We start from the raw sequence: 27,141 nt of genomic DNA on the forward strand, positions 1-27,141 counted from the left end.
TGTCAGTTGAGCTTCTCTCCTCCCCTCTCACACTCCCTTGCCCCTCATACATACCTTACCCCTCCTCTCACCCTCCTTCACAACTACTGCCTCTACCCTTACATCTGCCTATCAAAACACCTCCCCCGATGCTATGAGGCAGCATGGTGGCTCAGTGGTTAGCACTGCAGCCTCACAGCGCCAGGGACCCAGGTTTGATTCCCGCCTCGGGCGACTGTCCATGTGGAGTTTGCACATTCTCCCCGTATCTGCGTGGGTTTCCTCTGGGTGCTCCGGTTTCCTCCCACAGTCCAAAGATGCGCAGGCTAGGTGGATTGGCCATGCTAAATTGCCCGTAGTGTTCAGGGGTGTGTGGGTTATAGGGGGATGGGTCTGGGTGGGATGCTTCAAGGGACGGTGTGGGCTCATTGGGCCGAAGGGCCTGTTTCCACACTGTAGGGAATCTAATCTAATCTAATCTAACTTCTGCTCTCCTACGCTAAACTGTCTTCCTCCTTCACATCCCGTCCCACCTCACTCTCTCCCTCCCTAATTCATCACTAATTCCCGTTTCTCCATGCTGCTGCCCAAGTCCCCCTCCCCCAATTGCCTAACACCTCTGCAGTCCTCATTCCCACTAGCCTGCTCCAGCCACACACTCTCTCCTCCACTTCCCCTCACAATATCCTAGACCTCTCACTCTCCTCCTAATCTCCTCCCTATCACTCAACTCCACTCCTTCTGCACTACCTCCCATTCCACCATCCCAATAACACACACCCCCTCATCCTCCTACCACCTCCTGTATCTTCCTTATCACTTACAGCCCTCCCCCACCATCTCCCCCTCCCCTCCAACCTTCCTGCTTCCCCTTCATCTTCTCCATCTACCTTCTATCTCATCCTATCCTCTCCCTTCACCTGCCCCTCCCCTATCCACCCATCTGCCCTGCATTGTCTTATCTTCCTCCCATACTCATCCTCCCCTCAGTCCACGCATTCCAACCCCTCCCTTCCATCCCCCACACCATCTCCATCCTCCCTTCCACCCCCTATCCTATCCTGTTCCCCCCACCCCCCTATCCTATTCCCACGCCCCCGTCCCTATCTCCCCCTATCCTATTCCCACCCCCCGGTCAATATACCCCTATTCTATTCCCACCATCCTATTCCCACCATCTTATTCCCTTCCTGGTTCCTATTCCCACCATTGAATTACCCCTGGTCCCTATTCCCCCTGTCCTATTGTTCCCCCTATCTTATTGCCCTGGTCCCTAATGCCCCCTATCTTATTGCCCTGGTCCCTATTGCCCCCCTGGTGTCTATTGCCCCCTGTCCCTAATGCCCCCTATCTTATTGCCCTGGTCCCTATTGCCCCCCTGGTGTCTATTGCCCCCTGTCCCTAATGCCCCCTATCTTATTGCCCTGGTCCCTATTGCCCCCCTGGTGTCTAATGCCCCCTGTCCCTAATGCCCCCTATCTTATTGCCCTGGTCCCTATTGCCCCCCTGGTGTCTAATGCCCCCTGTCCCTAATGCCCCCTATCTTATTGCCCTGGTCCCTATTGCCCCCCTGGTGTCTAATGCCCCCTGTCCCTAATGCCCCCTATCTTATTGCCCTGGTCCCAATTGCCCCCCCTATTTTATTACCCCCAGTCCCTATTGCCCCCCCATCCTATTGCCCTGGTCCCTATTGCCCCCAGTCCCTAATGCCCCCTATCTTATTGCCCTGGTCCCTATTGCCCCCCTGGTGTCTAATGCCCCCTGTCCCTAATGCCCCCTATCTTATTGCCCTGGTCCCAATTGCCCCCCTATTTTATTACCCCCAGTCCCTATTGCCCCCCCATCCTATTGCCCTGGTCCCTATTGCCCCCAGTCCCTATTGCCCCCCTGGTGTCTATTACCCCCGCTCCCTATTGCCCTCCTCTGCGCCCCCCCCGCGTCTGGCAGATGCTGGGGGGGGGGGGCGGAGTCAGGGGGCTTCCCTGACGCCTCTAGCCCTATTGAGCGCCTGTCTCTCGTGGAGAGAGATAGAGAGAGAAATCAAACGGCGGCGGCTGTCTATCGCCAGTGAGCCTGACATCCTGCTGCCGCCCCCCCTCGATGCGATACGAGCAGCAGCCTATGTTTTTGTCGTGACCGTGCGCAGGTGCTGGTCAGGCGGCTGTCGGGTCAGGCCGTGCAGGCGGGGTCCTGATACTGGGGCGGTGGGGGGAGGGGAGGCGGAGGTTGGTGTCAGTTCCGCCGCTGTCGGCTCTCCGTGTGCCCGCTTCGAACTGCAGCCTGGCCCGTTCCCTATCACCCGGGACACCTCCGGGAGCCGGTAACTGCGCCTTTCCGCAGCGGGACACCCGGCTCTGTGCGATCTCTCTCTGTCTCTCTCTCTGTGACTTTCCGCTGCCAGTGGCTGTGGCCCCCGGGGCCTGTGCCATCCGTCACCCGGAGCCAGGGCTCTCACCAAATCACCGTCTCTCCCCCCCCCCCCCAACAACCCACCACCCAGCTCCAGGTGTGCGTGGGGTTCCTCTCCCCTCTCCACTTTTCCTTGCCCTCTTTTCCCCCTTGCCCTCTTTTCCCCCTTGCCCTCTTTTCCCCCTTGCCCTCTTTTCCCCCTTGCCCTCTTTGCCCCCTTGCCCTCTTTGCCCCCTTGCCCCCTTGCCCTCTTTGCCCCCTTGCCCCCTTGCCCTCTTTGCCCCCTTGCCCTCTTTGCCCCCTTGCCCTCTTTGCCCCCTTGCCCTCTTTGCCCCCTTGCCCTCTTTGCCCCCTTGCCCTCTTTGCCCCCTTGCCCTCTTTTCCCCCTTGCCCTCTTTGCCCTCTTTGCCCTTTGCCCCCTTTGCCCCCTTTGCCCTCTTTTGCCCCCTTTACCCTTTCTCCTCTCCCCTCCCTCACTTCCCAATCTCTATCCACTGGATTTGGGAAGACCTGCCCTCAATTTCTAAGTTTCCCACTGCATCCCATCACACTCAACCTGAATAGTTATTTTGATATTGACTCCTTCCTCTTCATTCTAGATTTTTCCAGGGTAATACCATTGCCCTTTGCTCATCTACAGTGTGTTTAATCAATGCTGTGGTTAATGGACTTTCAAAAGTATGGGGAAATGTCGTATTTTCTGATCACAATATCTGACCCCCTCACCTTCATTTTTATATCACCCACAATTTGAATGGCCTTATTCTGCTCCAAAGCTTATGGTCTCTAAACAGAAACTGACCCATTTTGAAGCCATTGGTATTGGGTTTTGGGTCCAGTGCAACTTGTTTATGTTATAGTATTTTGCAGTAAATATTTAGGTAATAAACACATCCTGTGTTTCCTGTTTATTATAGAATGGAGAGGTGTCAAATGAAACCAACTATTGAGTGTTGTTCACTAAAATCACATACAGAACTGCTAATGCTGGAGATAAGGTTTGGGAGCATCTGTGAAAAGAAAACAAGGTTAATCTTTCAAGGGTCGCAAGACTCAAAAGTTAACCCTGTTTTTCTCTTTGCGATGCTGGACCTCCTGAGTTATTCCAGCGATTTGTTTTCTTTGCCTTTGTATTCTTCACCATCGTTTTAATGTAATGTTATGACTGGTATGGGATTTTGAAGTAAAAACATAAGGGATGTTTAAATGAGCTGATTTTAACTTTTAAATTCTAATATAATGGGAAATTTTATTGAAAATGTAATGTTGATAGATATATATGGTGAGCTATATACATTGTTCCTTAAGCAAATTAGTATTACTATTTATTTTAGTCTACTTATAATATTTTGTATTCAAAAGATACTTGTGTTGAGGAAACCATGCATTAATTTTTCTATTAAAGTAGGATAACAATTTGATTTTGGAGCATGAATTTCTTTGAATTAAACAAAAGTGACATAATGTCTTGTCCTTGCAGAATTGTGGTGAGCTACACTGAGGCAGCCATTTTACCTACTCAGTTCCTTCTGAGACTAATCTTATGACTTGACGGATACGCTGGTATAAGGTAGGATTTGATACCACAGTAGTTGAGAGAACAGAAGTTGTTTTCAACTGGAATTGACACCTGCGGTAGTTGTGACCTTGTATTTCCTTGCACAACATCACTGGCTTGATAGTTGGTTAAAAAATGTGAAGAATCCCATTTGTTTTTAGAGTCTCAGAATTTATAAAGCTGGGACGGCTAATCATCAAGTTGTGCTGACTGTAGGAGCTTGCCAACTGTTCAGTTTCTTTGCGTACTTTAAATGCTTTCCCCATCTCTTTCAAATGTCAGCATGGGTTCGGGTTCTGCACTGTTTCTGGTCAAACATTCTATTCCCTTATAATTCTCTGTCTAAAGTAGTCCTCCTGACCACCTTTGTTTTATTTGTGAAGATCTTGAAATTGATGCTTTTATGTTGAAACTCACCAACCAATGGAAATTATTCCCAGTCCTCCACTCAAGACCTTGTTGACTTCTGTGTGTCCTATTCTTGGTTAATATTCTCTAGTTTTTTTTGTGAGACTTTTTAAAACCACAGTATATTTAGGTGTTGTTATTATAGGATGAAAAAATCCAAGAACTGGAATGGTTTCAAAATTTGGTTCTTTGCATCATCATCACAATGAAACAATTTTACTAAATTATAGCAACCAGAATCAGCAGACCTTGCTGCCTTTGATCTGTTTGTTCAGAGGCCAATTTTAATATACCTAGAAATGATTTTTGTCAAAGCTTGTGCTCGAAAACATATTACTGATTTCATAATGTGCATAAATGTGATCTTGCCTGTTTCCATATATGGTGACAATGATATGACCTGTACATCGAAATTAAACTGCATTTTATAATTTTAGAGTGCACTGGACTCCCCTGGATTTGACAACAGGCAATTGTTACCTGATGAAGTGTGCCTAGTTTACTGGAATGTGGTGTTAAACACTTGAAGCTTTCTACCTTCTCCTGGTAAGTTATCTTCCAGATCAGATTCAGTCCTTGGGTTGACCTCACAGTTAGGATGGCAAAGTTAGCCGTCACAACAATGTTTCTCATGTGTTTAGCGCAATTAAAGACGATTTTCATGGTATCTACTTCAAACCTGCTTCCTTCATGTGGGTGGAAGTGAATCTTGTTTCAGGAATAAATTGCTAAAAAGTAGGGCCATATCACACCAGAATAATATGTTTTTTGAAAACAGTTTTGTTATATGAACATCTGGAGCATTGAGTCAGGTGACACACGATAGTGAAGTTGTGTAGTAATGAAAGTCAGTCTGCCTTCTCCGACATTTCAATTCACCGTTTTCCTGGGATAAACTGAAGCCAGTCTTCTCAGACCAGTAGCTTGTACAATTGATTTGTGCCCTGCATTCCACCATTAGCAACTATCTGGTTCAGTATGATTAGGGATCCAACGCCATTGCGGTTGGCACTGAGAGATCGCAACTGTTGCTGTAGCCATAAGAAAATGCTCCTGTTTGCATCTAATGCTGTCTCTCAAGTTAGAAGAAAGTGCTGAACAGTTAGCAACATCTAACCTGATTTTTCTATGCCGTAATGTTTGTCCTAACAGCTGTTTAATGCACTTGTTGTTCAATGCTATTGCAGAAACAGTGATATGCAGATGGGATATGACAGCTTAGTGAGGCCTCATTAAAAATGATTCAGTGAAAACGTGAGAAAACGGGATGAATGAAAGGGAGAAAAAAGGCAAAAGGTAAGCAAGTGGTAGCAAATGATAGGAGGAACAAAGGCTAATGAAGTGATAGTATTATAGCTGAGTGATTAGCTGTGTGATTTGAGATAGCATGTGTTAAAACCTTTTATCTAAATTCCACTTGCTTTAAGTTTAATGTTGTTTGCTATGATACCCCAGAGCTGGAGTTGTAATGAATTGGCACTCATACATGACATGCAAAACTGTTGGGAATTTGTAGTTGTGAATTTTCCACGTCAGTCAAAAATTTTTTAAAAACTGAAGCAAATTTTAAAAATTCATTCACTGGATGAGGGGCGTTGCTGGCTAGACAGCATTTATTGCTCATACTAAGGGTAATTAAGAGTCAACCACATTTCTGAGAGTCTGGAGTCACATGTAGGCCAGACCAGGTAAGGATAGCAGTTTCCTTCCCTAAAGGGCATTAGTGAATCAGGTGGGTTTTTCGACAATGGATTCATGGTCATCACTAGATTCTTAATTCCAGATATTATATTGAATTTAAATTCCACTGTCTACCGTGGCAGGTTTTGAACCTGGATCCCCTGAGTGTTTTCTGGGTCTCTGGATTAACAGATCAATACCACCAGGCCATTGCCTCTCCATCCTAAATAAAATATTTTGTTTTGGGAAATGGAAGAAATGAAGGGAATTTCTACTTCTACTTCACTCCCAATCTCATCCTGCCTTTACCAAAGAAAAAACATTCAGTTTATCAAGCCCACTCACCTATGGAATCTCCATCGGCATTAATGTTCTACTGTGTTTGCACTACCTTCTCACTTCTGTCTCCGCAAAAGATAAAAGGAGGTGGCTGATATCAGAGAAAAAATGTCTCTTGGTGTTTGGAGAAGATGCCATCAAATGAATAAGCTTCAGGAGACTGTAACACCCCAAGCTAATTGTACCTGTTTTGCATTCAGTACAACTGAAGATATTCTCCACTGTCAAGAACTTGCACTGCATCCCTTTGAAGGTTGGAACATTGCTTTTAATCCTTTCAGATTCTCTGGAAAAAAAATGTTTTCAGTTATCCAACCTACAAAGTGCATGACTTTTGCCTTTTATTTTTTAACTTTCTCAATCTTCTGTTCCTGTCTCTTATATGTGTGTAGTTGGAAATGTGAAGTGGTTTACTTCGGCAGATTAAATGGAGAATGACCACAGGCTTTCAGCTGCAAAGGTATTTAGGTATTTTAATGCACAAAAAATTAATATACCAGTTCAGCGAGTGATTAAGAATGGGAAAGGAATGCTGTGCTTTACAAGGGAGGAATTGAACACAACACCCTTGCTTTTATGTTTCAGTTAAACAGGCCATTGGCAAGACTATATTCCGAATACTGTGTGCAGTTATGGTCTCCTTTCTCAAGAATGGACAGAAATGTTTTTGAGACAGTTTGCTAGATCATTACCTGAAATAAGCAGGTTTTCTTAGGAGTCAAGACTGGACATGCTTGTTTTCACTAGAGATTAGAAGATTGCTGGGTGATTTGCCTGATGTGTATGAGGACCTGAATAGTTTGAAAAGGTGCACATGGAAATGATTACTCATGTGGTTGAGCCCAGAACTGGAAGACAGTTTAACAAGGTGTAGAGCTGGATGAACACATCTGCAGCAAATTAGCAGTCCGGATGCAGGATGAATAGTCAACTTTCCATTTAGGAACCAGTGTATACCATCTATGAGACGTATAAGGAACCATAGTGAGATGTTGCAATACATCACCATACACACATAACCATGCAAATTCAGAGCAGAAGTGGACCATTTAATGCTTTAGGCCTGCCTGCCATTCTAGAAAATCATCGTTGACCAAGCAGCATCAGAGGAACAGGAAACCTGACGTTTCGGGCCTAGGCCCTTCTTCAGAAAATTTGGCCTAGGCCCGAAACATCAGCCTTCCTGCTGCTCTGATGCTGCATGGCCTGCTGTGTTCATCCAGCTCTACACCTTGTTATCTCAGGTTCTCCAGCATCTGCAGTTCCTATTGTCTCTGGAAGACAGTTTAGGTGATTTTGGCCACTTCTAGAATTTATTTTCTCTCTCAGCTTTGATTGACTTTGGAACTTTCTGCCTGAAAAGCCAATGAAGGCACAGTTATTGAATATGTTTAATGTGAAGATAGATTCTTGTTGAACAAAGGGATCAAAAATTATTGAGAGGTAAGTGTGAAAGTGGAATACACATATCAACAATGATTTTCTAGAATGGCAGGCAGGCCTAAAGCATTAAATGGTCCACTTCTGCTCTGAATTTGTGTGATCATGTGTATGGTGATGTATTGCAACATCTCACTACAGCTCCTTGTACATCTTATAGATGGTATATACTGGTTCCTAAATGGAAAGTTGACCATTTGTCCTGCATCTGGACTGCTAATTTGCTGCAGATGCTTTCTGGTATCTAGTTCACTGCAATTTTGATATTAGATGGAAATTAGTCCTGTATTGGAAGATAATGAACCTTTATATGTTTTACACTTGCAACTGAATCACCTCCTTCAGAATTTTCTTTAGCTGCCTTGTAAAACTTACTCCGTCAAAAAACCTCAAATAAGGTCTCACAAAAGAACCCTTCATATTAAAAGCACATCACACAGTATTAATCTTGACTAAAAATTACAGTCAATATTGTCACTCAGGTTGGAGAAATTGGAAGCAGACCTCCAGCAAAACTGGGCTAAAAATGTAGATGAGAAATTTGAAATTGTCACAAAAAACTGAACTGAAAGTTTGAAAACCTCCCAGAAATCAATGATGCCCGGTAAGGTTTGCCAGTTCTCTGCCCAAATCTCGTTTGTTTGTTTATTGTGTTTGATGTGAGACTACAGATGAAACCATTTGCGATACTTGATTTTTAAATTAGTGGGACAACTTAATTTCGGGCAGTAAATCATGCTTAATCCGTATAATTTAATTTTGTTTTCATTGAGAGAATCATAGAGTTGGCATTGTGTAACTTTTAGCCATTTGATCCGTTATGTTTGTGTTGCCTGTACTAAGGTGCAAATCATAAACTGCCCCTCCAACACCTTCCACATCTCTGCATATTTCTACTTTTAAAATATTTGGGAACTTTAGAAAAATTTAAAACAAATAATTATGACATAGAAGGAGGCCACTCTGCCTCCTGTTTCTGAATTGGCTGAAAAATGAGTCATCCAGTCTCCTCATGTTTTTCAGCACTTGGTCATTATCCCCAGAGATTATGGGATTTAAGAAGCAAATGCAGACGCCTTTTATAAGAGTGCAGGCCATGTATTCCAGATCCCTGGGTAAACGGACTTTACTCAGGTCTCTCTAATCTTTGTACCAGCTACTTCAAATCTATGCCCCCCTTGCCACTGCCCCATTGCTAAAGAAAATGGGTCTTATCTCATCCACTCCCAAACCAGGTTCTTCATACCCTTGTACACCTCTTAAGTGTTCCCTCAGCTTCCTCTGACAAAGGACAATGACCTCAGCTTATCCATTCTTTGATAGTTGCAGTTTTTTAAGCCCTAGCAGCATCGTGAAGTTTGAGAACTTTAATTCCTCTTCTGCTGACCATGGTGGTGCTTTTATAATCCACAAATTTGCAAATATTGGACCCTGAATTGTAAGTACCATTGGATTTCTGTGATTGCAGTGCCATTAGTTTTAATTAATTTGTGTTAGCCCTTTTAGGATTGTGCCAACTCCAAGGTGATACAATGTTCAAATGGAAGATTGCAGCTTCTTTAATGCCACATATGAACCAAGCAGGTCCCTAGCACTGTAGAATACTGTTGATTGATCAAAAACCCTGTCCGGTTTAACTGTGCAGATAATTCTGTAACATTCTCTGTGATTGGTGGAGTAGCAGATAGTGAAGGGGACTGTCAGAGAATGTAGCAGAACATAGATAGACTGGAGAGTTGGGCAGATAAATGGCAGATGGAGTTCAACCAGGGCAAATTTGAGGTGATGCATTTTGGAAGATCCAATTCAAGTGAACTACACCATAAATGGAAAAGCCCTGGGCAACATTGATGCACAGAGAGGTCTGGATGTTCAGGTCCATTCTACCCTGAAGGTGGCAACGCAGGTTGATAGAGTAGTCAAGAAGGCATATGGCATGCTTTCATTTATCAGTCGGGGTATTGAGTACAAGAGGTGGCAGGTCATGGCACAGTTGTATAGGACTTTGGTACGACCACATTTGGAATACTGCATACAGTTCTGATCGCCACATTACCAAAAGGATGTGGATTTTTTTGGAGAGGGTGCAGAGCAGGTTCACCAGATGATGCCTGGTATGGAAGGCACTAGCTATGAAGAGAGGTTGAGTAGATTATCTTTGTATACATTAGAAAGATGGAGGTTGAGGGGCAGACCTGATTGAGGTGTACAAAATCATGAGAAGTATAGACAGGGTAGATAGCAAGAAACTTTATCCCAGAGTGGGGGACTCAATTACTAGGGCTCACGATTTCAAGGTGAGAGGGAAAAAGTTTAAGAGAGATATGTGTGGAAAGAGGGTGGTGGGTGCCTGGAAGTGTTGCCAGCGGAGGTGGTAGAGGTTGGCACAGTAGTGTCATTTAAGATGTATCTGGATGGATACGTGAATGGGCAGGGAGCAGAGGGTTACAGGTCCTTGGAAAATAGGTGACAGATTTAGATAGAGGATCTAGATCGGCACAGGCTTGGTGGGCCGAAGGGCCTGATCTTGTGCTGTAATTTTCTTTGTTCTTGTTGCTTTAGCTGTGTTTGTTTTTAGTTGTTTTGACAGCTACAATATCCCTCAACACATTTGGTGTCTTGTGAAGAGAAGTGATGAAAAGTAATTTATATAAAATGTTAGCTGTGTTTCTCTGTTTACAGATGTTGCCTAACCTGCGTATTTTCAGCATTTCTACTTCTATTTGGCTTCTGGTGTCTGCTGTATTTTGCTTTTCTAATAGTAAATTTGTATGTATAATTTTACTCAGTATTAATAGTTCATTTGGAGATTAAACATTTCGATGAATTACCACATATCAGCCATTAGAGGAGGACAGCCCTTGCGTAATTGACACTGTCTTTTCTAAAATAGAAAAGGGTAGCCCGGTGTGTGTCTGTGTATTTGCAAGGGACATCTCTATATTAGAATTTGAAAATCACTGTAAGCCACTTGACATTTCTATTAGCTTCTGCAAACATACAACAGCACCTTTTGAATTCTCAACATATAAAATGCTGCGTCTTGTTTTCTTAAAACATATTTAAACCAAATTTTGTTTAAACTTATTAAGTACAAAGATTCTTCAAAATTGATGTGTATTAAGCAATCTTATACGTGAACACCCATGATAAATTTATATGAAAGACTGTTAACTGCAGCATATATGAGGATTGGGCCTAATTTGGGGAGGATAGGAAGGTGGAAATGAGTTATGTAATCTGCTTATTCTTGAGAACGCTCATGTCTTGCAACCATGCTAAATTTACAACTTCTGTCATTGTTTTGCTGCAATTGTTGGACTGGATGTCAAATGGAACTTTGCATGCTGTCTCAGCTATTTAGGCAGTTTACATGTCCTTATTCGTCTGACAAGTCTTTTATACATTTCATGCGTCTGAATTCTTTCCAGGGTGCTAGTATACTTTTTTGACCAGTTTATTGGAAGATATGACACTTACCAATTTAGAGAACTTTGCCAAGTTTCATTTTTGCTTTGGAAAATTTGGGGATCTACACATGCGATGGTGTCACAATACATAAAAAAATTTGTGTGATCACACAAGTGCGCGCATGTGCAGGTGTGTGTATATCTCTTAGAAGCTCACAATGACATTGTGACCATGCAGACGCCAAGGTGCGTTTGTGCATATGTATCCTGAAAAGCTGACAAATTTGAAGGTCTATTTAGATGTCAGCTGTTGCTGTGCACGTATTGAGGTTGTGCATATACAGAACTCACTTAGCAGTTTTGCCGTGAAGCACTTCACCATCGTTGGTGATAACCTTGAAGTCCTCTACGTCAGTGCAAATTATATCACTCCTCCAAATGCTAGGTTACCAACCAAGCACACCAGCAGAATCTTTCACATTAATTTACTGTATTTGTACAGATCACAGTACTCCAAAATGGAGCAAGCAAATGCAGATTGGGAGATTGCTTTTTTTTTCAAAGGGCTGTTGGTAATGTTTCTGTTGCTGTATAACTTCTGACTCCTCCAGACCCATGTCGGTTTCTTTACCCTGTCCTTTTAATCGCCATGGTCATTCCTTTGGCATTTAATATCTCCTACCCTTTGATCCTATCACAGTTCCAAAGAAGTGTTACTGGACTTGAAATGTTCTTTCTCGACAGATACACAGATTCTTGGAAACTTGCTGAATTTCTGCATCACTTTGTTTTAATTTCCCATCCAACACCATTTACCCCTCCCCCTACCCCTCCTCCCACTCGTCTATCCTTGGCTTATACATGCTTAAAAGCTGTTACGTTTCTGTCCTTTGGCAAGTTTGAATATTTACTTTTTTACTCTCTCTTGTCACAGATACTACCAGAGCACTGAATTCGTTCAACATCTTCTGTTTTTATTCCTTATTTCATTTTTTTTTTCTGTTTGTGACTTCAGGCCGTCGGGAGATCACAAGAAGTCTGCGAGCATGGAAGAAAAGGATGTTGCAGTTTTCAGCAATGAGAACAGAAGCAGTAAAGACAAGGAATCTACTGACAGGAGGCCCATCTCCAGTAGAGAGAAAGGCCGGGATGAACTTAAAGGCAGCAACAGAAGGGAAACTGTAAAGGCAGCCGAGGAGAAAAAGAAGAGGCAAGACGATGAAAAACGCAAAAAGGAGGATGAAAAACGAAAGAAAAAGGAAGAGGAGAAGTTAAAAGCAGAGGAAGAACAAAAGAAGAAGGAAGAGGAAGAAAAGAAGAAACTAGAGGAGGAAGAAAGGAAGAAACAGGAGGAGGAGGAAAAACGGCAGAGAGAAGAAGCAGCAACCAGACAGAGGCAAGATATTAGTTTCAAAGATTTTAAAGATAATGTTGGAATTAATTTGAACCCTGAGCCAACTTTTTCTTGAATATGTAATTACTCTTCCTGCTTTTAACATTTTTATTGTATTAACCAGATTTTTTGATCCTGTGTAGTTTTGCCTTCCACTGAAACTTGGAGGGACAACTCTTGGGTGCAGAGTTTAAGATTCAGGTTTAAGCAGAATGTGCAACATTATCAGGACAAGCCTACTTACTCAATACTTCGGTTACCCCTTGAAAGTTGTGGTGTGTGCCATGGGAGTATTGATCTGTGTCATGTCACAAAAAAGTCACAGTTGTAAAGACTGGCACTTCATTGCAGTAATGAGTGACTTGTGCAGTTGAAGAAGCTGTTTTGCAAAGGTGTTGTTCTTTGTTCTTAGAGTACCATGCAGGAACAGACCCTTTGGCCCACCAAGCCTGTACCAACATAAGACACCTTTCTGAACCAAAAACCTTTTGCTTCTGCCCAGTCCATATCCCTCTATTCCCTGCCTGTTCATTTATCTATTAAGGTGCCTCTTAAGCGGTGCTGTTGTGTATGCCTGTAGCACCTCCTCTGGCAGGGCATCCCAGATGCTTCCTGCTGTCTGTATAATAACCAAGCCTGCTTCTCTCACCACCTTTAAACTTACTGGAAGAACTGTGGATGATGTAAATCAGAAACAAAAACGCAAGTTGCTGGAAAAACTCAGCAGGTCTGGCAGCGTCTCTGACGTGTGTTTCGGATGTGGTGATGTTCTGAAGAAGGGTCACCGGACCTGAAACGTTAACTCTGATTTCTCTTCACAGATGCTGCCAGACCTGCTGAGTTTTTCCAGCAGCTTCTGTTTTTGTTTCTTTAAACTTACCCCCATTCGTCTTAGACTCATGCCCCTGTCCATTCTATCCATCCCACTCCATGCCAAGCCAATTCTATAAACTTCTATCAAGTCGCCCCTTATTCTTTAATGATCAAATAAAACAAACCAAGCTTGTCCAACCTCCATGACCCGAAACGTCAGCCTTCCTGCTCCTTTGATGCTGCTTGGCCTGCTGTGTTCCTCCAGCTCCACACCTTGTTGTCTTCTACGACCAAACCAGTCTGTGTTCATTTTCCCATCTTAATTGATCCCTAAACCAATGGAATGGTGTGTCTCATTGTCTTTGAATGGTGAATCACGTGGACTGCAGAGCACCTTTTTGCATCATAATCTTGTAAACCTTTTATTTGTTCATATCTGCATATGTGAAGTGTGTGATCAGGGCCAGTATCACGATATAATATTTTAGTTTTGTTTAAAGAAATGCTGTGAGCATTAAGGCAATAGAATGGTTGCAGCGTTCGGATCAATAGAATTTTGAATTGCTGAAACTTGGTCTGAATCTTGCTATTCTTTTCTTTATTGTGTAGAGAGATGGAAGAAGCATATCAGTTGCATCAAGAGGCCTGGGAGCGTCATCAAACAAGATTAGAACTCCGTAGTAAGAATCAGATTGCGCATGAGAACCGTCCAGAGGAGAGTTTCTTTACCAGGCTGGACTCAAGCCTAAAGAAAAATACAGCATTCGTCAAGAAGCTCAGAACTATTACTGAGCAGCAAAGAGACTCCCTTTCCAGCGATTTCAACATGCTTAACTTGAGCAAGTACATTGCGGAAGCTGTTGCGTCTATTGTAGAAGCCAAACTGAAATTATCTGATGTGAATTGTGCTGTTCACCTTTGCTGCCTGTTTCACTTGCGTTATGCTGACTTTTCACCATTGCTTCTACAAGGCTGGAGAAAGCACTTTGAAGCCAGGAAGGAAGAAAAAACCCCAAACATTAGCAAACTGAGGACTGATATGCGCTTCATTGCAGAACTGACAATTTGTGGAATCTTCACTGACAAAGAAGGCCTGTCACTCATCTATGAGCAGCTGAAGAATATCATTTGTGCTGATCGTGATACTCACACTCATGTCTCTGTGATTATCAGCTTTTGCCGGCATTGTGGAGATGATGTGGCTGGTCTGGTGACCAGAAAGATGAAGTTTGCCTCCGAGAAACACAACCTCAGCTTCCCTCCCAGTGAGATCATCAGTTCTGAAAAGCAGCAGCCCTTCATGAATCTGTTGAGGGAGTACTTTACCTCTCTGACCAAACATCTTAAAAAAGATCACCGTGAATTACAGAATCTGGAGAGGCAGAACAGGTGATTTAATTCTTTTTGTTTTCAGAAGTTTTAGTGTTGTTGATAGATTTTTGCTATGCCGTGGAAACTCATTAATGGAGGTATTATACTGATATCATTTCTGAAGAAGGGTCTCGACACGAAACGTCAGCCCCCCTGCTCCTCTGATGCTGCTTGGTCTGCTGTGTTCAGCCGGATGTACACCTTGTGACCTCAGATTCTCCAGCATCTGCAGTTTCTACTATCTGTATATATTGATATCGATGCATTGTCTATAAATGTGAATTAAAAGTCTTGCAAAGCAGTGACAAATGGAGGAAACAAAGCTAAATTTTAGTTTCAATATGTTGTCATTCCCCTTTACCTGGTAATAGCAATTTTCTTAAAAATGACAGAAATTCAAAAATATTAACTTGATTATTTTTTTCCATTTCTGATGTAATGATTAGTGCTTAAGCAACATTATTTACAATAACAACAAGAGTCACTGAACATGCGTTTTTGGCAAAAGGATTGACATAGGCTATTATTGGATGCTCACCAGAATGACCAAACATGCTGACAATAACTACCAATCTGTCATGTTATCACATTTACCAATCAATGTCCATCTCTCTCAATCAGCAGCTCTGGGGCTGCATGTACCTCTTCTTTCTCTTGGTTGCGGTTGTTTGAATCCTTTTTATTTTGTCATGATCAAGCACGTAGTCTTATTTCAATCATATAAATTAATAAGACCCTAGCTATTTTAAAACAGACAACCTTCATTTCATTCCAAAGCAAAATACTACAGACACTGGAAATCTGAAATAGAAAAGAAAAATGCGGAGTATTTCTGTTCTCATCTGTTTTAATTTCAGCCTCCATTCCATTTTGGCCTAGTCGATCAATATTTGCATTAATTTGGGTTTTTGTCGAAAAAGTATAGTTTGATCTGTTTGAACTGTTTTAGCATCAAATTCGTTGAGGCATTTTTTTGTATGCTGATCGCACAGAAAAAAAAAATTCAAGCTGGATCATGTATACAGAATTGGAGTAAATGCAGGCCATGTGGACCCTTGAGCCTACTCTGACATTCAGTCAGATCATTGCTCATCTCTGGTTTTATTTTTACATTCCCATCAGTGACACCACAGTAGAGACGTCGCAACAGACACTGGTACAGATAATTTAGTTAAATCCGGTTAATTGTGATTTGGTATCAGGAATTAATCAGTGGTTCACAAGTATTCAAGGAAGTAATTTCTTAATTTTAACCTATTTTTCAATTAACCTGCTCAGATGTTTTTACACACGTCTGGAGCAGGCAGGACTTGAACCCTGGGCTCTTGGTCCAGGGATGAAGACATTACCACTGTGCCACAAGAGGACCTTAAAGTACTTAGTCTCAGTACCCTCTGAAACCACTCAGAACAGAATCATGAGAGAAAAGTCAGACCTATTGGCATTTGTGTAAACTGCTGTGATCCAATTTCCTCTCTGTCTCTCCCTTTAACCATATGTTTTGAAATATTAATGCAATTACTTTATTAACAATGTTCTCATCTTAGCCTTGGTAACCATTTGTGATAAATACTTCATATTGTTTCCATATAGTTATTACAATCTTTTTCTATCATGCCCTTTTTAAACTTGAATTCTCAGTTCTTTTAATGCAGATTGTCCTTAGTTGAATCAATATTTCACAGGAATTACAGCTTGGTATTTACAATCAGTAACAAATAATTGGTGCTTGCTGCTGATTCACAGTCAGGTCTGCTGATAAATTGTGTTCTTTGGGAATTTCAACTCCTTGCCTATGCAGTGTTACAGTTACTAATTGCAGAATTCATGACTGGGGATTTCTAGTGTTGAGCCATATTGATCTTATTAGTCCGAACAGCTGGTCACGTGAAAAGATTTTCACAAACATACAAACATGAATAGTAAAATCACTTCCCGCAAGGGGCAGCACAGTGATAGCACTGCCGCCTCAGGGCACCAAGGACCCAGGTTCGATTCCAGCGGGGGGTAATTGTCTGTGTGGACTTTGCAGGCTCTCCATGCGTCTGTGCAGGTTTTCATCAGGTGCTGCAGTTTCCTCCTGCAGTCCAAAGATGTCTGGGATAGACCATGCTAAATTGCCCATAGTGATCAGGGATGTGTTAGTCATGGGAAATTAAGGATACAGGGAACGGGTCTGGGTAGGATGCTCTTCTGAGGGTCATTGTGATTCGATTGGCCTAGCACCCTACTTCCACACGGTAGGGTTTCCATGGAAATAGATCATGAATGTGGGGTATAGGGAGAAGTTAAACACTTTTTTAAAAATAAAGTAAGTTGTGTATATTTTTTCTTTAAATCTGTTAATCATTTAGTAGCATTCTACAAAAATAAAATTCTTTGTTTCAGGGACAGTTCTGTTTATCAAATCTTATTAATTACATTGCTGATTGAAATCTTATACACGTGACTAAACATTTAATATTTTGATATTTTTTGAATAATAATGTGAAGATAGGGAACCCAAAAATACTCTGCCTGTTTTGTCTGATTCCTTCCATACAGTTATCAGATATTACATATGCTAAATTGGAAACTGGTCTGCCCCATCCAGTTTGGCTGTTTAGTTATTGTTCTTGAAAGCCCCTTTTTCTTTGGGGTCTCTGGATTTGACTGGAAAGGCTTAAAGTAAATGTATTTGATGTCTTATTGCGCTGTTACTCTGCGCTATCCTCAATCATAACAGATATTCTCTGCCGAGAAAGAAATTTAGCTTTAGTTAATTTTCTTACAAGAAGTGCTGGAGGACGCAGCAGGCCTGGCAGCATCTGCTGAGAAATAAGTCCGGTGACCATTTAGCAGAACTGTTCTGAGCAGGGTTACTGGACTTGAAAAGTCAGCTCTGCTTATCTCTCGACAGGTGGAGCCAGACTTGCTCAGTTTCTCCAGCACTTAGTTTTTGTTTCAGATTTGCAGCATTCACAGTTCAAATATGATATTTTTATTGCTAAACTCACCGTAGTGAAGGTTCAAATGAGACCAACCTTTGATTTTTACTTGATGAATTTGTATCTATCCCAGGCAGGAAATAACTTTGTAATTACATTAGATCTATTTTAGATCCTGTAAAATCTGTTCAATTTAAAATGATTGAGTGAATCCTGGCTTTTTTATCATCACGATCTATATCTCTCATGGGTACTTGCAGTGCTGTTTATTTCCATTAGTTTACAGCATTTATTATGTTCTGCCATTAGGAACTTGGCTTTTTAATACAGTCTTGGGGTCTGTTTCCATGCTGGATAACCCTTCAGTCCAATAGTCCATGCAAACCAGAAATCCTAAATAAATCAGGTTCCATTTGCCAATATTTGGCCCATATCCTTCCAAACCTTTCCTATTCATGTATTCATCTGGATTCCTTTAAATGTTGTAATTATAGCAGCCTCCTCCACTTTCTCTGGGAGCTCATTCCATTCACGTGCCGCCCTCTCCGTGAAAAAGTTACCCCTTAGGTCCCTTTTCAATTATTTCCTGTCTTGCCTTAAACCTATGCATTCAAGTTTTGGACTCCACTAGCCTGGGGAAAAGACCTTGCCAATTCACCTTATCCATGCCTGTCATGATTTTATAAACTTCTATAAGGTCACCCCTCAGCTCCCAATGCTCCAGGGAAAGTAGCCCCAGCCTATTCAGCCTCTCCCTGTAGCTCTCACCCTCCAACCCTGGCAACATCCTTGTAAGTCTTTTCTGAATCCTTCTATGTTTCACAACACCATTCCTATAGCAGGGAGACCAGAACTGAATGCAGTATTCCAAAAGTGGCCTAACCAATGTCCTTTACAACTGCAACATGCCTCCCAACTCCTATAGTCAATGCACTGACCAATAAAGGCGAGCATACCAAACACCTTCCTCACTATCCTGTCTTTCTGTGACTCTTCTTTCAACGAACTGTGAGCCTGCACTCCAAGGTCCCTCAGCAACACTCCCCAGGACCTTTAAGTACCTAAGTATCTAAGTCCTGCCCTAATTTGCCTTTCCAAAATGCAGCACTTCATATTTATCTAAATTAAAGTCCACCCACCAATCCTTGTTTCATTTGCCCATCTGACCAAGATCCCATTGTACTCGAAGACAACCACCTTCATTGTCCACTACACCACTAATTTTGGTGTCATTTTCAAACTTAACTAACCGTATTTCCTATGTTCACATTCAAATCATTTATTTAAATGACAAAAACCAGTGGACTAATGGCTGACTAAAATGATTTGGGCACTGCTGTCTGTTTGGAAACTGCAGTTTTGGTCAAATATGTACGTACAAATTGATTTTGAAAGTTCATAATTGGGCAACTGGTTTGGAGATAGAAAATTGTGTTCTATGCACAATTAACAAGGTAGTAGATTTGAGCCATACTCCCTTTTAACTTCTGTATTTGCTGTTTTTTTTCTGCTAGGCGAATTTTGCATTCTAAAGGAGAACTGAGTGAAGATCGGCATAAGCAGTATGAAGAATTTGCTACCTCCTACCAGAAGCTCTTAGCAAACACACACAGCCTGGCTGATTTGTTGGATGAGAACATGCCTGAACTTCCCCAGGATAAAACTGCCCAGGAAGGTAATCATCTTGGGTTCTTTTTTAATCCACTTGTGGGATGTAGATATTGCTGGCTGGCCAGCATTTCTAATCTCTATCCTTAGTTGCCCTTGAGAAGATAGTAGTGAGCAACCTTCTTGAACTGCTATAGCCCATGTGCTGTAGGTTGACCCACAATGCACTTAGGGAGGGGATTCCAGGATTTTGTCCAAACAAGAAGGTTTGGTATAAATTCTGACTTATGCATAATGTAATTTTTAAAATCTAAAATTCCAGGAGGTGTGTGTCAACCTGCAAACAAAGCTCTAGTAGCAAGCCCGGGAGCAGGACCTAGGGAGTTCACCATGCTATCTTACTGCCGTTATTGTGGAGGGCTTCTACTTCTACTGGATCTGCTAGTTCCAGTAGCCCATCCAAAGGAGCCGGTGCAGTAGTGCCCTAAACTCTGTGGAATTGGCAGCCCTGTGGATGAGAGAACAGTGGAGCTTGAATCTCTTTGGGGATCAGCCTTGGGCATTGGGATGGTAGTCTGAGTGAAAAAGAATGGGACCCATCAGACTGTCTGGGTTTTAGTGGAAGAGGATTAAGTAAGAATGCAACCAAGTATCCCAGAATGCAATGGGAAGTAAGGGTAGAAATTGCAGGGGCCCCTTGTAGAAATACTCGCATCACCTATAACCGCAGGTGAAATGCCTGTTGACTGGAGGGTGACTAATGATGTGACTTTGTTTAAGAAGGGTATTCAGGAGAAACTGGGGTACTACAGACCTGTCAGTCTGACTTCACTTGTAAGGACCTTCGATGAGTTGGTCACCACAGAGCTTAGTTGAAACTTATTGAGTACATAAAACAATAACACTTCAAAACTGTTCGAAAAATGCTGGTTTTCATATTGATATGATGTATAAATACACAAATAATTATATTCTGGATGTCGCTATGCTGTCTCATTGCTATTTTCTTTTCATTGGTATCTGGAGTTGTTAATTTTCAGGAGTTAATTAATATATTCAACATGGGTGTTGCTATCAAGGACAGCATTTGTGGCCTTTCTCTGTCTGACCTTGAAGGTAGTGATTTATTTAAATAAATGTCTCAACTCAAAGTAGTTCACAAAGCTTTGCCATAATCCTTTCCTTGGCTTTACTTCGCATGAATACTTCACATGAAGTCTGATCATGCACTGTTCTGGGTTCTCTTTTGTTTGTCATTTATAGAAATGATTTGGATAAGAACACAAAAGGTGTGGTTAGTAAGTTTATGGGCAACACTAAAATTCATAATGAAGAAGGTTTTCTAAGATTACAGAGGGATCTTGATCAAATGGGTCAATGGTTTGAAAAATGGCGGGTCGAGTTCAATTTGGATAACTTGCATTTTGTTGCAACAAACAGGGCAGGACTTGTACAGTTAATAGTAGAGCCTTGGGTAGTGGCATGGAACAGAGGGACCTAGGGTTTCGGGTTCACAGCTCTTTTGAAATTTGTCACATCTCGATAAGGTTGTTAAAAAGGCATTTAGCATGCTTGCATTTATTGTTCAGTCCTTTGAGTATAGGAGTCAGGAAGTCATGCTGAGGTTCTACAAGGCATTGGTGAGGCCTCTTCTGGAGTACTGTATGAAGTTTTGGTTGCCCAGTTATAGGAAGGATATTGTTAAGTTGGAAAGGCATCAGAAGAGATTCACCAGGATGTTGCTGGGTTTGGAAGGTTTGAGTGCAGAGGGAGGCTGGGTAGGAGACTTTTTTCACTGGAGCGCAGAAATCGAGAGCTAACATTCTAGAAGTTTATACAATCGCGAGGGGTTTCGATAGGTTTAATGGTAGATGTCTTTTCCCTAAAATGGGGGTTTTCAAGACTAGGAGACATATTTTTAAGGTGAGAGGAGAGAGATTTAAAGAAGACCATGAGGGGAAATTTTTTATATAGAAGGTGGTTCGCGTGTGGAGTGAACTTCCTGAGGAAGTGGTGGATGTTGGCATGGTTGCAACATTTAAAAGACACTTGGATATGTACGTGAATAGGAAGGGTTTGGACGGATATGGGCCAGGAACAGGCAGGTGGAACTAGTTCTGTTCGGGATTATTACGTTCGGCACGGACTGGTTGGGCCGAAGGGTCTGTTTCCGTGCTGTATGACTCTTGCCAGTTCTTTGTTTCCTTCCAAAATTCGCATGCTTTTGTATTTGGATAAGAGAAAAAATTGCAGGTCTTTTCCTTGGAAGACATTTGTGTTAAAGTGTGTCAATTATACTATTAATCAGCTTAATCCAAAGTGTGTATTTAACAGTGAAGAATGTGAATCTTTGGATCTAGTACAAAAATCTTTACTTAGCGTCATGAATATATTTAGTAAGTTTGCATGAGTAGCCACTAGGTATTATTCAAAGAAAGCTGTTCCATATCACCCAACAAGATTCTGTAATTTTGTTTAACAGAACATGGCACTGGCATAGACATTTTCACACCAGGGAAACCCGGAGAATATGACCTTGATGGAGGAATCTGGGAAGATGAAGATGCACGCAACTTCTATGAAAACCTAATTGACCTGAAAGCGTTTGTACCTGCTATATTGTTCAAAGATAACGAGAAGAATTCACAGAACAAAGATTCGAGCAAAGAAGATTCAAAAGGTAATGGTGTGGGAGCAAATTACTGCTGATGTTGGAATCTGTACTGAAAACAAAAAATGCCGGAGATCACAGCAAGTCAGACAGCATCCATGGAGACAGAGCAAGCTCAATGACATTTCATCAGAGCTGAAGCTTACTTATGCTCTGAAGTTCCAAGTCTAGTTGGCACGTTAGCTTGCTGTCTGTCCATGGATGCAGTCTGACTTGCTGTGATCTCCAACATTTGCTTTCAAAAGGTAATGGTGTTTAAGTGTTCAATGGAAAATCCACGATGATGTTTAGCATTTGAATTGATTTGGATAGAGGTAGCAGTATCTTTGTTTAAAGCCTCAAGTTTTATTCCTTAGTCTGAGAATTTGGTTTACATTTGCATTTCAAAAATTGGGAAAATAAAATGTATTTTTGGAAATTTTGGCAACTTTGACAGAAATACACACGGCAACTTGGAGTGATTCCCAAGTCATGCGGTGACCTCCCTCTTCAAGTTCATAACTGGCTTTTATATTCTTAAACTGCATCATTCAGTGAAATGCACTTGCTATCGTTCAATTGTAACGGTCTCTGTAGGCTATAAGTAAGCTAAAGCCTCAGGAGGCTTCCACCCTGCATGGGCTTGGTGGAGCAGTAGTTGAAGAGTTAAAACGTGATGTATGGAAGGAAAGTTATGGTGACCTATTCTGTTTTGAAGACAAAGTGCTGGTCGAATTATAAGCTGCTAACCTTTTTGTTTAATTGCAAAAAGAAGTGATATTTATGACTGAGTTTTATATGATCTAAACTTTCTGGTGAAAGCATGTAGAAATAAATAAAACAATTAATTCGTAAATAAATGTCACGAGGCGAAATAGTTTATTTAGTGCACTCTCAGTAGTTTAATACATACAGTTTAGAGACTGAATCATCTTTTTATATTCCTAGGGAGGAATGTGAAGTTTTGGGAACTAACCTGTGGACTTAATGGCCGCTTGCAAGTTTCACACCTGATACATGTAAATTCACAGCCCATTTTAACTTAGAAGGCCCCCTTAGTTTTTTGGTATTGTATTCCACCCTGAGCAGTGTAAGGCCACATCTAAACCTCAAACCCCTGTGTTCACGTTCACGTGCCTGACTTTAGCTCTCAACCCATGCCAATTCTATGCCCTGTGTATCCTTCATGACCCCTGGAATCCTGAATGCATCCCCTTCTCTCCATGTATCCGTGGCCACTCACCGAATTTACGTTTCCCTTGAAAATATGTACAGCCCTTGGGGTTGGGGGAATCCTCTCAAAGCCTAAAAAAACCTTCATTTCATTAATTCTGACAGAAATAAATGTGCTGTGACATTTGAAAAAAATTGCCTGGATTCCAGAGCAGCAAAATAAATTTTTTAATTGAATCCGTACAGTGTGGAATCAGGCCATCAAGCCCACACTGACCCTCCAAAAAGCATCCCACCATGACCCACTCCCTCACCCTATTCCTGTAACCCTGCATTTCCCATTGCTAATCCCTACCCCTGGACACTCTGGGCAATGATTGAGACATTTTGCTGTAACCAATTAGCATATGAAACTCGTCAAGCACTGATAGATGTTTCCAGTTCTTCAAACAATAAACTACTCTCTCGGAAGAAAAGAAAATGTGTTTATTTGAGTTTACAACCAGATGGCCGGCCAATCAACGTAGGCAGGGCGATGGTGAGAATTTTTCTTATGTCAAAACTGTCCATTTTTTTTATTCAGCCAGAGCCATTTAAATCACAGAAAAAAAATGATAGCACAGGCGGACAGGATGTTTTTGATACATTTTTCACTTCATTTATGGTGCTTTGTACACTTAAAGCGCTGGTGAACAAACACACAGGCTAGTAATTCATGAATCAATGTAACTTTTAAAGTACAAATGCTAATGATTAGTCAGTAACGTAATTCATATGTGTGCAGTGTACATACTGCAGCTCATCATCTGATTGTGAAATCCTGAAGATAGAAATTTATTCATTTACCTTTCGGAATGTCCCTCCTCAAACCTGGTGAGGTTTTAATGTGTTTCTCAAACCAAACAGCACCAAACAAAAATGGTGTGCAGAAGAAAATCTTCAGTTTCACCTCCATTAAAGGAGACTACAAAATTAGTGGTTTGAAGTGTACATTTTGCACGTTAGCTACTCTCGGGCGTCCACAGGGCCCAAATGTGGTGCAGTGACATGAATATGGAGGAAAATCAGATTTCCTGTAAAATGAATCTGTGCGGCCATTCGTGTACTAAAACGTGCCTTCAGACACTGACAACCTCAGAAGCAGCACCATTACCTCTGCACACCTTAAGCTGCAGAGGATTTTGTTAGTGCAATTTAAAGCATCTTCATTGCTCTTTTCTTTGTGGTTAAGACCTAATCTCTGCTGACCATAATTTGGAGAAATAGTTCCTGAGAAATCGAGAGCGCTGCAATCAGTGCCAGTGTTGTCCCAATAGAGTAATTGTGCCCTGCTGTTGGTATTGCAGAGTCAAATTAAACATTGAAGATTTCTTAAGAAATCTTCCCAAAAGTTCTGGCATATCTTTGACTGTAATGTTTTCTCCCCTCTTAGGCTAAGGTCATTTACGTTAACGAAATTTGTGATAGCTCAGTAATTAATTCTCATAAGGGCTGCCTCGTTATCGAGTACAGTAGAATTGATTGTTTTGTAAGTAAAGCTTGCCTGAAGTCGATGTTTTGTCTTGAGGTTAGAGACCTATCTGGCAGGTGATTTGAGTGGGGTTTAATCTTCTGGGTGAGGAAGTACAAATTTTGATTTCTGGATAAATCTGAATTTGCTATTGCCGTGAGGGACATTGCAAGATGGCACCCATGTTCCAAGATTGGACAGAGGGAAAAGCAATCTGATTTACTTACACCTGACTATTATTTAGTACTGTCTCAGTTTTATGCAGGTAGCCTGAACATATTTGTTGTGTTGGCTCACCTGCAACACCCTGCAGTTAAATAGCCTGTTAATTGATGAAGGACAAATAAGGTTATAAAAGATTGTTGCTAGCTCTGCAGCTGTGCCCAAATTGACTTTCACCCTTCAGGATGAAGGTGAAAAAGATGATGTAGACTGGAATATCTAGGCTGTGACAAGTTAAGGAAGGTGAAATGGAAAATGTGAGATCTGTTTGTTTCTACCTTGCTGTCTTAGATCATCAAATGAAGCACAAATGGTTAATTAGATATGCAAAGAGCAATCTATGCTCAGTTGGGAGTCCAGGCTGAACTGTCATGCAGCATAGGTGTTATGCTTTGAGCAGGCAGTCCATTGGTCACTGTTCCAAATGCCAAGGCTTGCTGCCATCTGGATCTGCCTTTTATTAATTAGGGCTCAAAGAAGTCAAAAACTAAAAACAGAAAGCAATTTTCAGCTATAAAACACAGCTCTGCATTGCAATGGGAAATTTAAAGCCAGAATTTTCAACAGTTAAAGCATCATGGAGGAATATCTAAACATAGATGTCACTGTTTGAGTTTCTTCACCAATTTGTTCTGTGAGTAATCTAAAAAAGTGGGCTGTTTTGAATGTCCAGTTTTCAGGTTATATTACTAGGTATGGTTCATATGAGAAGCGTGCAAAATCCAGCAGAGATCTTAACTTTTTTTTGTAATTCATCTGTTTGTAACAGATTCCAAAGATGGAAGAGAGTCCAAGGATGGGAAAGATTCCAAAGATTTGGTTGCAACAGAAGAATTGGAACTGGAACTAGAGAATCTGGACATTAATGATGAAATGTTAGACGAAGAAGGAGCAGAAGAAACAGAAGATCTCAGTCAAAAACTCCTAGAGGAACACGGTAACACTGCATTTTTAACTACTGGAGCTGCATTATGCACTTTGATACTTGCACTGCCTGGCTGAGCTGCATCCATCCTCCACAATCTACTAGGCCGTCTGTTGTATTTTTATATTTCCCTTTTTATATTTAGAAATTGGGAAAATATTATTGGGTCCAAAAAAAACTGTCTCTTGTTGGCTGTATTGATGGCATACGATTGCTAACCATTAATTGTTTATCTACTGGTAATCTTCAAGGCGATTCTGTTTAATAATTTAAATGTTCTTGTTCTGAAACTCATCTGATGGAGAGCTTCTTTGCTTCCCCAAAGAAGATCTGAATGTCAATTGGGCAGAATGTATTTTCAGTTTTATGGGACAAAAAATTGGTCTGGGTTTGGAATTCTGAGATCATGAATCGCTGTGGATTACTAAAACCAGAGCAACACCTGGAAACTTTGGAAGAGATGATGACTGGGTGTTTTTTTTTGCAAACTATTCTGTTTACATATGCTCTAGCTCCCAGCTATTGTTGAATTTCAAATTGCCAACTGGAGCTAAGAGACTGCACTGAAATTACTGCAACTGGATTTTTGAACACGGGCTTTGCAAAAAGTGGATGAATTGGGTGATGTCCCGAGTTGGCTTTTGCCATTGTGGTTTGGTGCAAAATGACACGTTATTTGCCATCAATTATGTAGATCAAAGTAAAGTGATGACCTCAAAATTTAGTAAAATTTGACAACCTTTCAACAATGACATCTTATTATAAAGACCCATTCATTTGGTTATGGTACAGTTCCGTAAGATGATTCAGAGGTTTTTTGTTAAATGTGTTTTCTTTAATGTATTTCAAAGTATCTAATTCTAGCTTTTCCTTTGTGGATAGTGTTTTGGAATACTAGCGTACACGGGAAGCAGCTTTTCACTATTCATAATCTGTAGCTACGTATCAGCATTTATTTTATTTCATGGGATTGGGGTGTTACTGGCAAGACCAGTATTTGTTGTCCAGTCTATTTACCCTTAGTTTTGCTAAGTATCATGATAAAAAAGGCAACATACCTGTGCATGATATTTCAAAGATTTAGAGTACCTCTTCAAAAGAAAATGGTGAATAAAATATTTATAACCAAAACACAGTACCAAAAGCAAGTTTTCATCTATTCGGGAAGGCTGTACAAGAACCACAAATGCAGTCAGCATAGGAAATCCAACCCTGACCAGTCTGTCATTGTAGAGTGTCCATCAGAGTCATTTGATGCCTAGGAAATACTGATACAGCACAGTAGTGACAAATCCATAATGTTGGATTAGTGGGCAGCTAGTTCAA

The 27,141-nt window shown here is 41.4% G+C and overlaps 1 protein-coding gene across 5 annotated transcripts in view; it reads left to right on the top strand.

Moving 5' to 3' along the window:
• The first annotated feature begins 1,989 nt into the window (after window positions 1–1,989).
• upf2 (UPF2 regulator of nonsense mediated mRNA decay) overlaps window positions 1,990–27,141 on the top strand; it is a 106,669-nt gene continuing 81,517 nt past the window's right edge. For 3 of the 5 annotated variants that reach the window (XM_048553796.2, XM_059654832.1, XM_048553798.2), the window contains exons 1-9: window positions 2,182–2,299; window positions 3,869–3,958; window positions 4,792–4,900; window positions 5,542–5,650; window positions 12,239–12,619; window positions 14,039–14,818; window positions 19,242–19,402; window positions 21,818–22,015; window positions 25,660–25,827. In XM_048553796.2, the coding sequence (XP_048409753.1) occupies window positions 5,622–5,650; window positions 12,239–12,619; window positions 14,039–14,818; window positions 19,242–19,402; window positions 21,818–22,015; window positions 25,660–25,827 (1,717 nt within the window). In that variant the 5' untranslated portion in view covers window positions 2,182–2,299; window positions 3,869–3,958; window positions 4,792–4,900; window positions 5,542–5,621. Of the gene's footprint in view, window positions 2,126–2,181; window positions 2,300–3,868; window positions 3,959–4,791; window positions 4,901–5,541; window positions 5,651–12,238; window positions 12,620–14,038; window positions 14,819–19,241; window positions 19,403–21,817; window positions 22,016–25,659; window positions 25,828–27,141 lie in introns of those variants that run through there. The other 2 variants (XM_048553797.2, XM_048553799.2) reach the window with 2 other exon arrangements.

Source organism: Stegostoma tigrinum, chromosome 25 (assembly GCF_030684315.1).
Source record: "Stegostoma tigrinum isolate sSteTig4 chromosome 25, sSteTig4.hap1, whole genome shotgun sequence".
NCBI classification, from domain to species: Eukaryota; Metazoa; Chordata; class Chondrichthyes; order Orectolobiformes; family Stegostomatidae; genus Stegostoma; species Stegostoma tigrinum.